Source organism: Callospermophilus lateralis, chromosome 1 (genome assembly GCF_048772815.1).
Source record: "Callospermophilus lateralis isolate mCalLat2 chromosome 1, mCalLat2.hap1, whole genome shotgun sequence".
Classification (NCBI taxonomy): domain Eukaryota; kingdom Metazoa; phylum Chordata; class Mammalia; order Rodentia; family Sciuridae; genus Callospermophilus; species Callospermophilus lateralis.
The window spans coordinates 91,490,234-91,503,068 of NC_135305.1; the positions used below are offsets into that span (position 1 = coordinate 91,490,234).

Sequence of the window (12,835 nt, forward strand, 5' to 3'; positions counted from 1 at the left end):
CCTGTCTCAAAATTAAAAAGAAAAAGGATGTTATACACAGATAAAACTTCAGAACTGCTCTAATACATTTGTTTACTTATTAAGTATAGTGTTTGTGTATACTTCTTTTTGTTTCTAGCCTTATACCATTATACCAGTCAAAATACTGTTTTCTGAAGTTACTTATCTTTTCTTTAACTCCATTCAGTGACTTTATGTTCTTAATTTGAAATACAGTTAGTTTTACTTGTTATTTTTTGTATTCCATTTTGGGTTCTTCTCATATCCTGGTTGATTTTGATTATTTCGTTGTTATTGTTGGGATATATGAAACATGGTGTTAATAGTCACCTCTTTATAATGAGTATACTCAGAAGTATACTTCCCTCTTTTTTTTTTTCCCCTGTTCTCATTTCCCTTTTTTTCTACCACTTTCCAGTCTGTCTGTAGAGGTAACCAGCTGTATAAGTTTCTGGCTTTTTCGTCCTATCTTTTTGGAAAAATGAGAAGACAATGTGTGAGAAAGGGGACATTATACCTGAGAGGTAGCAGCATATTATACAATACATGCTTGTTTTTATACCACCCATATTGAGATATAATTTATATACCTTAAAACCCCTTTTATGTATACAGTTCTGTGTTTTAGTATATTAAGGGTGTGCAACCATTGCCATTATCTGCTTTTAGACATTTTCATCACCAAAAAGGAACTCTGTACTCATTAGTAAGGAGTCACTGGACCCTCTCCTTCTCAGATCCTGGCAACTACTAATCTACTTTTTGTTTGTATGGATTTGCCTATCCTGGACATTTAATATAAATGTGGTCTTTTGTGAGTGGCTTCTTTCACTTAACATAATGTTTTTTAAAAAAGATATTTTGTTTTCATTGTAGTTGGACATAATACCTTTACTTTATTTTTATGTGGTGCTGAGAATTGAACCCAGCGCCCCGCACGTGCTAGGTAAGCGCTCTACTGCTGAGCCATAACCCCAGCCATAACATAAGCCATGTATAATGTTTTAATGTTATCCATACCTTGGGAGCACTTTATTCTATTTTATTGTTGGTATTATTCCACCATATAGTTAATACTTACATTTCGTTTATCCATTCATCAGTTATAGGCATTGGAGTTTCATGTATTTATTTATTTTTGCTATTATGAAAAATGCTGCTGTGGACATTTAAATAAGTTTTTTATGTGGACATATTTCCAATTCTCTTGGATATATATACCTTAGAATAGATTTTCCCAATTCTAGGGTAACTCCATTTCAATTTTCTGAGGAACTGCAAACTATTTCCTAATTACCACCAGTTTATGGGAGTTTTAATTTCTCTACATTCTTGTTCACACTTGTGATTGTCTCTTAAATTTTACTTATCTTTGTAGGTATGAGGTGGTTATCATTGTGATTGCATTTCCCTAATGGCTAGTGATGTTTGACATATATATTTATCTTTGCAGGAAGGTCTGTTAAAATTTCTTGCTCAAGTTTTAATCGTATTATTTATCTTTTATTAAGTTGTAGGAATCCCTTATGTTCTGGATATAAATTTGTTATTAGATGGTTTGCAAATATTTTCTTTAATTTTCAGTTTTCATTTACTTTGTGGTCATGTGTGAAGCACAAATGTTTTTAGTTTTGATGAAATCCAGTTTATCTGTTTTTTTAAAAAATTGCTTGTGCTTTTGATGTTCATATTTAAGAAACTTCATCCAAGATCATGAAGATTTACTCTTTGTTTTCTTCTAAGAGTTTAATAGTTTTATATCTTATATTTAAGTCTTTGGTCCATTTTGATTGTTATATGTGATGTGATCTAGGAAATCTTTTTTTGTAGATATTCATGCCTTTTGATAGGCACAGTGTTGAATTTATAGATCAATTTCCTGTTTATAAGATCATGTCATTTGCAATTAGAGATAATTTTACTCCTTATATTTACAATTTAGATACCTTCTTTTTATCTTGCCAAATGCCTTTTCTTGAACCTCCACAAAGTGTTGATCAGAAGTGACATGAGTGGACAACTGTGTCTTGTTCTTGATTTTAAAGTGAAAGCATTCAATCTTTTACCATTAAGTATAATATTGTGGGTTTTCTTAGATGCCTTATGAGTTTGAGGAAGTTCCCTTCTCTGCCTCATTTGTTAAGTGTGTTTATTTTGAAAGAGTATTGAATTTTTGTCATACATATTCTTTTTCTACAGAGATGGTCATATGGTTGTTGTATGTATTTACTTAATTTAGTGTGTTACATTGGTTAATTCTTAGATGTAAATCCAGCATATTTATTCTGGGATAAATCCCATTCTGGTCATGGTGTAATTTCTTCCATATTGCTAGAATCTGTGGCTAGTATTTTGATGATGGTTTTGGGATCTGTATAAAGAGCACTGGTTTGTTGTTTCCATTTGTGCATTTGGTTTTGGTATCAGTATAAAATTGGTCTCATAAAAGAAATTGAGAATTGTTTCCTCCTCTTGTGTTTTTTGGAGTAGTTTGTGAAGGATTGGACAATCTTTAAACATTTGGTAAAATATACCATTGAAGACATCTGGGCTTGGGTTTGTCTTTGTGGGCAGATTTATGCTTTTGTTTAATTTTTTGTTTTGGTTATCTCTGTGTGTGCACACATGCATGTGAGAGAATTTTTGATTGCTAATTTAATCATTTATTTGTCATAGGACAGTTCCGATTTTCTGAATTATTTTTGTTTTTGCAGTGCTAGGGTTGGAACCCAGGGCCTCTCACATGGTAGACAAATGTGCTAACACAGAGCTACATCCCCAACCCTTTTGTTGATAGACAGCTTGAGTCAGTTTTGGTAGTTTGTGTTTTTCTAGGAATTTTTATATTTCTTCTAGCTTATCTAATTTGTTGGCATACAGTTGTTCATAGGTTCCTTTGAAATATTAATTTTTTTTTTTTCTGAGAGGGTAGTGCTTTTTCCTTTGTTATTAACTAATTTGAGTGTTACTTTTTTTTTGGTCAGTCTTGCTAAATTTGTCAGATCTGTTGATGTTTTCAATGAACCAAATTCGAGTTTTGTTGACTCCCCCCATTGTTTTCATGTATTTCCTTTATTTCGAATCAAACCTTTATCATGTTCTTATTTTTGTTTATTTTGGGTTTAATTTGTTGTTTTTCTAGTTTCTTGAGAAGAAACAACTGCACATGGTCAGTTCCTTCTTACTTGCTTCTTTCGGGGTTCTCTTTGTCTTTGCTTTCTTTTTTGACAGTTTGAGGTTTGGGTCTCATTTTATCCTGTTTGGCATTTACTGATCTTTTAATGTGGAGACTAATTTTTTTCCTAACAAATTTGGGAAGTTTTCTGCCATTGTTCTTCAATACTTTCTCTCCCTTCCTCCCTCTCTCTTCCTCTCTTCTCTTTTTCTCTCCTATTCTAGGAATTCCCATTATACACATATTGGCATGATTGGTTTTGTTCTGTGGATTTCTATGGCTCTTGCCCACTTTTCATATTTAACTTAGATTGGTTAATGTTATTAGATCAATTTTCAGTTTTGCTGATTTTTTTCCTCTGCCACATCTAGGCTTTTGAGCCTAATGAAAAGAGGAAGCCAACTCCACATCATTTTTAATAAGTGTAAAATGTATTTTATCAATAAATAAATATTAAAGTGATGGCTCAAGCACAACTAAGAAAACGAGACTTAAACTTATTGAAAGACTTTACACATAGGCGCTAAAAATATTCTGGAATGTCAGTTTGGAGCAGAAAGGAAAAAAATGTCAGATATCATCTTTAACAAACAGAAGAAAGCAGGAGTGTAGTAACTGACAAACTTAAGAAGCAGGGGGAGGAAATATACTACTGTTAAACAGTTTTTTTTTTTTTTTTTAGAAAGCTAAATTCTAGCTGTCCAATAGAAACATAAGGTGAACCACACATATTAACAGTATATACAGTTATATAGTCTAGTAGACACATTAAGAAAGTAAAGGTAAAAAGGTAAAATTAAATAATAAAAACTTTAATATTTTATGTTACCAAATGTAATCCATAATACTATTATTTTAAAATTCAGTCAATATAAAAAGTTAAAGACTTTATTATTCTGGATTCTTTTTATTTGTAGTAAACCTATATAATCTGATGTACGTATTAAAAACTTCAGAACATCTCATTTGATGGGGATAGGAAAGACAGTGGAATGAGATGGATATCATTACCTTAAGTACATTTTTTTTTTAAGAGGGGGAGAGAGAGAGAGAGAATTTTTTTTTAATATTTATTTTTTAGTTTTCGGTGGACACAACATCTTTGTCTGTATGTGGTGCTGAGGATCGAACCCGGGGAGCATGCATGCCAGGCTAGCGCGCTACAGCTTGAGCCACATCCTCAGCCCCTTAAGTACATTTTTGAAGACATGAATGGTGTGACTCTACTTTGTGTACAACCAGAGATATGAAAAATTGTGCTCTATATGTGTAATATGAATTGTGATGCATTCTGCTGTCATATATAACAAATTAGAATAAAAAATAAAAGAGAAATTAGAATTAAAAAATCATTTGGAACTGGCCCAGTGATTTGGGAAATAGGAAAAAGGATTGTAAATTCAAGGCCAGCCTAGGCAATTTAGTGAGACTGTGTCAAAAATAAGAAAAACGTGGACATAGCTCAAGTGGTTATCATGCTTCTGGATTCAATTCTCAAACTGCTTCCCTCCAAAAGAGAGAGAGAGAGAGAGAGAGAGAGAGAGAGAGAGAGAGAGAGAGAGTGTGTGTGTGTGTGTGTGTGTGTGTATGTATATATGTATGTGTGTATGTGTATAACTAGTCACATTTCAAGTGCACAACAGGCCCATAATATCAGTGACCAACATAATCAGCACAGATAGAGAACATTTTCATCATTGCCAAAAGATCTGTTTGAGAGAATAAATTGAAATGAATAGAAGGACCCAGTACTGACTGAGAATGTAGAAATGTAAGGTACTTGGTTTCATGATTGTCAGAATTTAAATGACTTACTTGAGGAGCAGTTTGGTTTTGTGGACCAAAAGCTTAAATCTTCATTCCCTTTAACTCAGCAAATTCCAGTTCTACAAATTTATAATCTTGAGAATATGTAAGATTTAAATAGCAGAATATTTTTTAAAAGCCCTGTTGATAAAAGTGAAACATTATAAAACAAGTTACTTGAACAAGTGAAATAAAAAACATTATGGTATGCCCATATATCAAATGCCATGCAGATATAAAAACACGGGTTTAGAAGAATAGACATGGACAGATAAGGGCATACTGAATAGAAAAACCATTTTCAGACATTTGGCAGAGTGACATCAAAGAAATTAGATCTCAGAAAATTCTCTCCACCACTAAAATCAATGAGAAAATAGGCAAGAATGGTCAAAATTAACTTTCTTAGAACTCTGGAAATTAACCAAAAGCTTGTAACAATTCAAGGAATACTTGGAAAACAAAGCTGAATTTTCAGGAGAAAAAAATTTATTTTTTTGTAAAACAGTGTGTCATATATGCATCTACATATATATTTAATTTTAAAATCCAAAGGTGGAAAGACCAAATGTTTATCATTGAATTTGAAAGTAGTTGATATAATCCTTGGATCTGTATAACTTGATTTTTAAAAATCGTAATTACCAAGAGGTGAAATAGAATTCTAGCATATTAAGGAAATTTGGGTTGTATGTTATTATTCCTAACCACTTTGATTTTTTATTGGAATCTCGTTTTGTGAAGATTGGGGGAGTTGAAGGTTGATGAAAATCCTTCCAGGGTAATTTTTAATTTTCCTGAGATTTTGGTCTTTATTAGGCTTCCATTCTTTTATAATTCCCCTTGCTTAATTTTTTTATTGTTGTTATCAAAAAGCATGTTGAGCAAATTTCAAAATATGTAGTGGTTTTCTACTCTGATGGAAAGATTTGTTAGAGCAAATATAATACCATACCTTTAAATATAATGATGGGATTTTAGGTATCAAATTTTAGTGACTTTATTTTGTGTAACAAGAACATGGCAAAAGAACATGAAGAATTCTTGAAAAGTTTCAGTTATATTAGCATCTTTTTCTTAAAGTAGTTTTGATTTCTAGAAATAAGATTAGATAAGTTAAACGTTGATCTTATTCCACATTTTATTTAATTTCTAGCAAGCAGTGGCATTGTAGTTTTTTCTTCTTTCTTTCTTCCTCCCTCCCTCCCTCCCTGCCTTTCTTCCTTCCTTCCTTCTTCAGGATTGAACCCAGGGCACCTAACCCCTGAGCCACATCCTGATACTCCCCTGCTCCCCTTTTTAAAAATATTTTATTTAGAGACAGGGTCTCGCTGAGTTGCTTAAATCGCTTAGTTGCTAAGGCTGGCTTTGAGCTTGCAATCCTCCTATCTCAGCCTCCCAAGCCTCTGAGATTATAGGCATGCCCTACTGTGCCCAGCTCTAAGTTTTTTTTTTTAATATAAATTTTCACAGAAATAGAATATGACTAAAAACTATGAATATATTCATCTGGAAATAGTGATTAAGGTTTCTTTTTACAGAGCTGATGTTTAAAATCAAAGAATACTTTCAAGATCTTAAGGTTTTAGGTAGAAACCTTGGTGAATATACATTTATTTATAATTCTCATACTTATAAATACCATGGTTATATCACTTACATCTATAAATAATGTTTCCTTATCCAGCGATTATATTTCCCAACTGGCACTGTGAACATTTTGTTTGTTCAGGAAAAGAATCAGTGGGTGGTTAAGTCTTCAGAATTACAAACTGGTTATTTTAGAATTTGGGGTCAGGAAAGATTCTTATGAGATATGAAAAGTTTGTGCCTTAGTACACTATTCACAATATTGCTTGACTATCTAAATAGTATTTGGAGCCAGATAGCTTTAGACTTTTATTTTTCTATTTGATGGGATACTTTTATGCAAGTTCTGTGATAATTTATTTTACAGCATTAGTCAAACCAATTTGTCTTTGATTTTTGAACACTTTTTTCAGAAGAAATGATTCTGAATATGCAGTCCTCCACCATTTTTGGTTATCAACTCTGTAAATGACACTTTGCTAGTACTATAGAGATGAATATGACAATTCTACCCATCTAGGATATCAGTCATATGAGGGAACCATAAGTGTTTCAAAATCATTTGATTTTTGAAATAACAAAATGTTTTAATAAGTAAGTGCAAAGAATTATCTACTGTAAACCAAACTAGTCACTCTTCTTACTGTGTAACAGTTACTGCATTTCTTAAAAGTTTCTGGCAACTTTACCTTCAAATTTTAGGGTCATATTTCATTTGACTTCTTTTCTGTAGCATTCCACACAGTTGACTGACTAGTCCATCACTGAAATGGTTTTGGTTTTCCTCATACCTTCTCATTGTCTAATCTTTCACGTCCTAACTATCAATATTTTAGGGTTATAGGGCTCTGAATTCCCTTCTTTTTTTATCTATAATCTCTTTTTGGGAATTTAGTCCTTTCCCAGTCATAATCTGTATTTACAGCACTAACTAGTCTTGGCATTTCTGGAGCCATGTATTTAAAGCTGCCTACTGGACATATCAAATAGATAATAGTCACCTCAAACAACCATTTCAAAGCTGTTTTTGATTTTGTGTTTCACCATTCAATCTTTTCTTCTACCATTACTCCTTTTTTCCCTAGGAGATGTCAGTAGCCATTGAGTTGTTCAAGCCAAAAATCTAGGAATTATCCTTCATCTCTTTTTCCTTCACTAATCACATTCAGTCCTCTTAACTTTATCTTCAAAATATTTTGAATCCTTAATCTGTCATTGTTTGCGTACCATTTTAGTTCAGTATATCTTTCTTTTCTGGACTATTGCAGTAGCCTCTTTACTAGTTTTCTTATTTCCACTCTTCACCTTGCAGGGAGAACTATCTTTAAAATACTAATCAGGTCACTTGCCTATGGAAACCCTCCAGTGGCTTCCCATCTTGCCTAAAATAATATCTAGACTTCCTACTTTGGCTGAGTCCCACATGATCGTACCCTGCCTACTTCCCTGACCTCATTTCCTATCACTCATGCCCTTGTCCATACCTTCCTTTGTTCCTTTACCTTCTTTTCTACCTCAGTTCTTATACCCTTTTTTGTTGTTGTTGTTGTTCCTAGAAATACCAAGTTTATCTCTAATTTAGGGTCCACTTTTTACCTAGAATACTTTTCCCTCTTTTCTTAGTATGTACCAAAGACTGTACTGAAGCTAAAGCAATGAATAAGACACAGAGCCAGGCTCTTTAGATGTTTTTGTTATGTCTTTTGTCTGGTGGATTCTTTGAAGATGCAGACTAAAATACCATAATTTCTGAAGTTTTTCAACTCTCCCAGATGGCTTCTTTTTTGATACTGCAATTTATGTAATTCATTTAATCTCTGCCCTGATGGAGCTTACAATCTTGTTAGCAATGGGGTAGAGAAAACTAATAAACAGTATGATAAACATACATGTTAGATGATGGTAAATTTAAGTGCAAAGCAAGCAGCAAAGTACTAGGTGAGGAGTGGATTAAAAAGGGTGGACAGGCACATCTCTTTTTGAAGGTGACATTTGTGTAATGATAATCTCTTACAGAGAGAAAAAGCAATGAGTGTAAAAGTCATGAAGTTAAAGCATCCTAGTGTTTTTGAAAAGTGGTTAGACATTCACTGTGTCTGGAAGAAAAATTAGTAAGGCAAGTTGTAGGAAACTAGGCCAGGATAATAGCAAGGCTAGATCTTTGGGGTACTTGTCAATTGCTGGTTCTTAGCTCTGGCTGTTCATGGGAACTATCTGAAGAGCTTTAAAAGTACTAATGGGTGGGTCCTACTTCTAGAAATTGATATAATTGATCTGGATGGAGTATAACCAGGGCATTGGTATTTTATCAAAACTCCCTAGATGATTTCTAAGATGCAGCTGAAGTTGAGAACCACTCTAGGTCTTTTGTTAGGAATTTGAATTTGACTTTTGAGGGAGGGAGAAGTCATTGGAGGGTTGTGTCATGGGAAATATAATTTTGTAATTATGTTTCAAAGTAGATTTTCATTTACTAAATTAACTATAAAACTACAGTAATGCCTTAACTCTCTCAGATTGGTAGAAGTAGGTTACAGATTTGTATTTGTGTAAATATGTACACTTTTTACAGCAAGTTTGTCCAGTGATTGTCTTTTCTTCTCTGTTTCATTAATTTTCACAGCTCACAGTTTATCCAATCTTGCCATATGTTGCTGCTAACCATCTTAACTTTCTTCCCTTTCCTGTATCCAGTCTACATTTCTTTTAACTCTGAATTTCACTTTAATAGAATTGAAATGTAGCATTGTATGAGAAGATTTTTAGTTAAAACATTTAGGTTTGTCTGTTTTGGGCTGCATTAATACAGTGACTGACCAAAAAAAAAAAAAAAAAAACCCACAAGAAAAAAGAAACTATGAAAATATTTATATTTTTTTCCCTTATTGAAAATTAAAAGCTTTTGGCTGTGTATATTCCTGAAACTATATTTCTGTCATCTTTCAACCATTTCATGTGGAAGATGCAAGGCATAGTAATTGGCCTTTATAAAAACATAGGAGTCTTTTGTTGTATATTTCAAGCAGGAGAACTATTAAAAATGAATTTTAACTCACACTACAGGATAATAGCAAGGCTAGTGTGAATTTTAACTCACACTACTTGATGTCCCGTAAATACACAAAAAAAGACCAAAATGTGTAGAGAAGTTTGTTCTCAATTTATTTGTGATTTACATCTATTTTGTTTAGTTACATGTAAGTAACTTTTATTTTTCTACCTTTTGTTGTGTTCCAATGGATTTGCCACTCCTGTTTGGATTGAATTGTCATTACAATTCTTGGAATTCCTCGTTTACTTTTCCCCTGTGAATTTGTTCTGTTTGGAATCTGGAACACTGGAATGATGGAAATGTGTTCTTTACAAAGTAGCTGTAAGTATACTACATAATTTATACAGAGACATTTTTTCATTCTAAGTTTACTTAAATTTAACTCAAAGTTGGATGAAATGTGTACTCAGGAAACCTTAAATTTAATACATATTTTAGCTATACTTATAGTAAGCTTTCAAATATTGACTTTAAAATGCTATGTTAAGATGAGTTTTCTGATTATTAGCATTAAAATTAGCTTTTCAATTTAATCAACTGAGTTGGCTTATCAATACTTGGATTAAAAACTATATGAATGAAAAAAGATTATTGATAAAATATTTTGCTACATATGTGATTCTAGTGAAGAATTTAGATGACTTTGTTAAATACAAATGTGTTGAATTAATACTTTGATCTCCTGAGTTTTTATTAAAGAACTGTTGTAAAAGTGGCCAAAACTTTTAAAGAAATGTGTATCTCTAAGTAGTATTTGCCATTATATTGTCATAATGAATAACACTTAACCTCCAAAGTGAAATTAGCCAGTAAGACTCTACTCCTTCAGATGCTCTAAACTATGGGCAGTGTTTCTTACCAATGGGCAAGTTATAACTCAGACTTATTTACTATACCAATTTAGAATTAGATTTTTAAAAGTTACTTATTAAATAATCATTGAGGTCATCAAAGAACCAAAAACTCATATAGCAAAGAAATTATGATGTACTTAAAAATCTGGATAAATTTGATTTCCTTGAAGATTGGCAAGATCATGTGAAACCTTGAAGTGGCATAATTGGACCTGGCATAATAGTTTGAAAGTTACTGTTTGTTGATTGACATTGATCATGAGAGCTTTCAAGAATTTATGAATAAATTGCTTTAAACTAAACTTTATTTCATTTCATGATTCAGAAAACAGATTTCAAGAGACTCATACCTGTGGTAATTAATCAGTGAGAATAAAGGTTATAGTTAAAAAATGTTCATAACACATTTTTAGGGGATTTGAGTTTTTGTTAGTAAAAGTGCTTTTTTATTTTGTTTGGTTTAGTTGTTAGAATCTTCTTACTAATTTATCATGAATTGAAGTCTGCTCTGAGGGAGGTCTAATTTTTATGTCATTCCCTTGGGGTTTTTGTAATTAGCCATTATGTTATCAATCAATTTGAGCACTGTTCATTTCATCCATTCTGCCATTAACTAATACTTTTTATTGGTATCAACCTAAAAAAATTGGATTTTCTATGAATAATATTTTGTATAATTTTAAAAGTAGATTAGTAAATAAAATTTGAAATGTCTGATAGGATACTGTTGTTGATACATGAATAACTTGCCTCTTTTTACCTTTCTCAGCAACCGAAGAACCTTGAAGGCTATGTGGGATTTGCCAATCTCCCAAATCAAGTTTATAGAAAATCAGTGAAGAGAGGGTTTGAATTCACACTTATGGTAGTAGGTAAGATACGATTTTGCACTAAAATGGAGTTTTGGTTTCAGTTAAAATATTGATTAGCTCTGAATAAATTTAAGACAATAATTAAAAAATAGCCCAAATAACTACAGTGAATGTATGTTATCGTTTATCTATTTTTTATATGATTACATTTTCAAATTTAACTTAGTGGTATAATGAGATTTATATATCTTATCTATTGGAAACCAAAAGTTGGAAATGATGGGCAGTAGAGGTGAAATAGAACCCAAAAGAGATTCTCTACAATTGATATTGCAAAAGAAAATAGTGTCTGGTGGTTACTTATTACTTTAGGATAAGTTTGTTCTGTGCTTTATCTACTATAATGAAGTCATGTCATATGAGCATTTAACAAAAAAAAAAAAAAAATATGTGCTCTAAATTCAGAGGTCGGGTGAAGAAGCATAATCCAAATGATTATGCTTAGAATTATATCCATTTTGAGTATGAGCCCTTGTGTGAGTTCAATATTACCCTTCTTGTTCTCTAATTCAGTCTCATTTTTTTCTTTTGTGTTTTATGTCATGAACATCTTATTGTGTTTTATAGTCCATTTGAAGATTAAGGACTATTTTGACTGTAGTTTGGTAATATTATTACATATAAAGAAACATATTCTGCATTTTACTATGAGTAAGATTAGTAATTTAAAGTGATTTTATTCTTAAATGACTAATATTTTTACCTCATATAGACTGACTTTAGAACCTTTCATGAGTGTGATGCAATTTTATTGTACTTTTATTTATTTATTTTTAAAGCAGGTAAAAAGGAGGGTAGTGGATTAATTATCCTTGACAAATAAAATTGATTTAATATTGGCATGGGGGTAAAAAAGATGGTGGAATGAGAAGGATATCATTATCCTAAGTACATGTATGAAGACATGAATGGTATGAATATACTTTATATACAACCAGAGAAATGAAAAATTGTGCTCTGTGTGTATAATATGAATTTTAATGCATTCTGCTGTCATATATAACAAATTAGAATAAAAAATAAATAAAAATGATTTAATACTGGGCTTTTAAGGTAGTATTTATCAGGTTTTGTTAATCATGTTTTACCATGTAGTATTTTTTTATTGTGGTATTATATTGAATTCATTGAATCAGCTGTGAAATACTCCTTTATGGAGGGGAGAAAATATTTTACCTGTTTGTCAGTTTGTAGCTGTTTGGAAGTTGTACACATTGTGACAGTACATACATTTAAAACTTGGCTCAGAGTTGTAAATTTGTTGGTTAACTTACCCCACTATGGTTTGGTAGAAATATAGTATACCTAGCTTGCAAATTCCTGCTGTGGAGCAGAATTGGGTCTAGATATATGGATAAAATAAAGGAAAACTGTGCCTTTTTTTCTGGAGGTTTATAGCATCATCATTATATATAAAGAAACATTGTGTCTTACCTTAGTAGTTGTAAATGATAAATTGTTATAGTTCTCTGATTTAGGTTCATTA

General features: G+C 31.8%; 1 protein-coding gene across 1 annotated transcript in view; it reads left to right on the forward strand.

Annotated features, from left to right (window-relative positions):
- The first annotated feature begins 9,878 nt into the window (after positions 1 to 9,878).
- The window catches only part of Septin7 (septin 7), a 61,806-nt gene continuing 58,849 nt past the window's right edge, over positions 9,879 to 12,835 (forward strand). The window contains exons 1-2 of the mRNA XM_076836191.2: positions 9,879 to 9,944; positions 11,247 to 11,349. Of these exons, the coding sequence (XP_076692306.1) occupies positions 11,340 to 11,349 (10 nt within the window). The 5' untranslated portion in view covers positions 9,879 to 9,944; positions 11,247 to 11,339. The remainder of the gene's footprint in view (positions 9,945 to 11,246; positions 11,350 to 12,835) is intronic.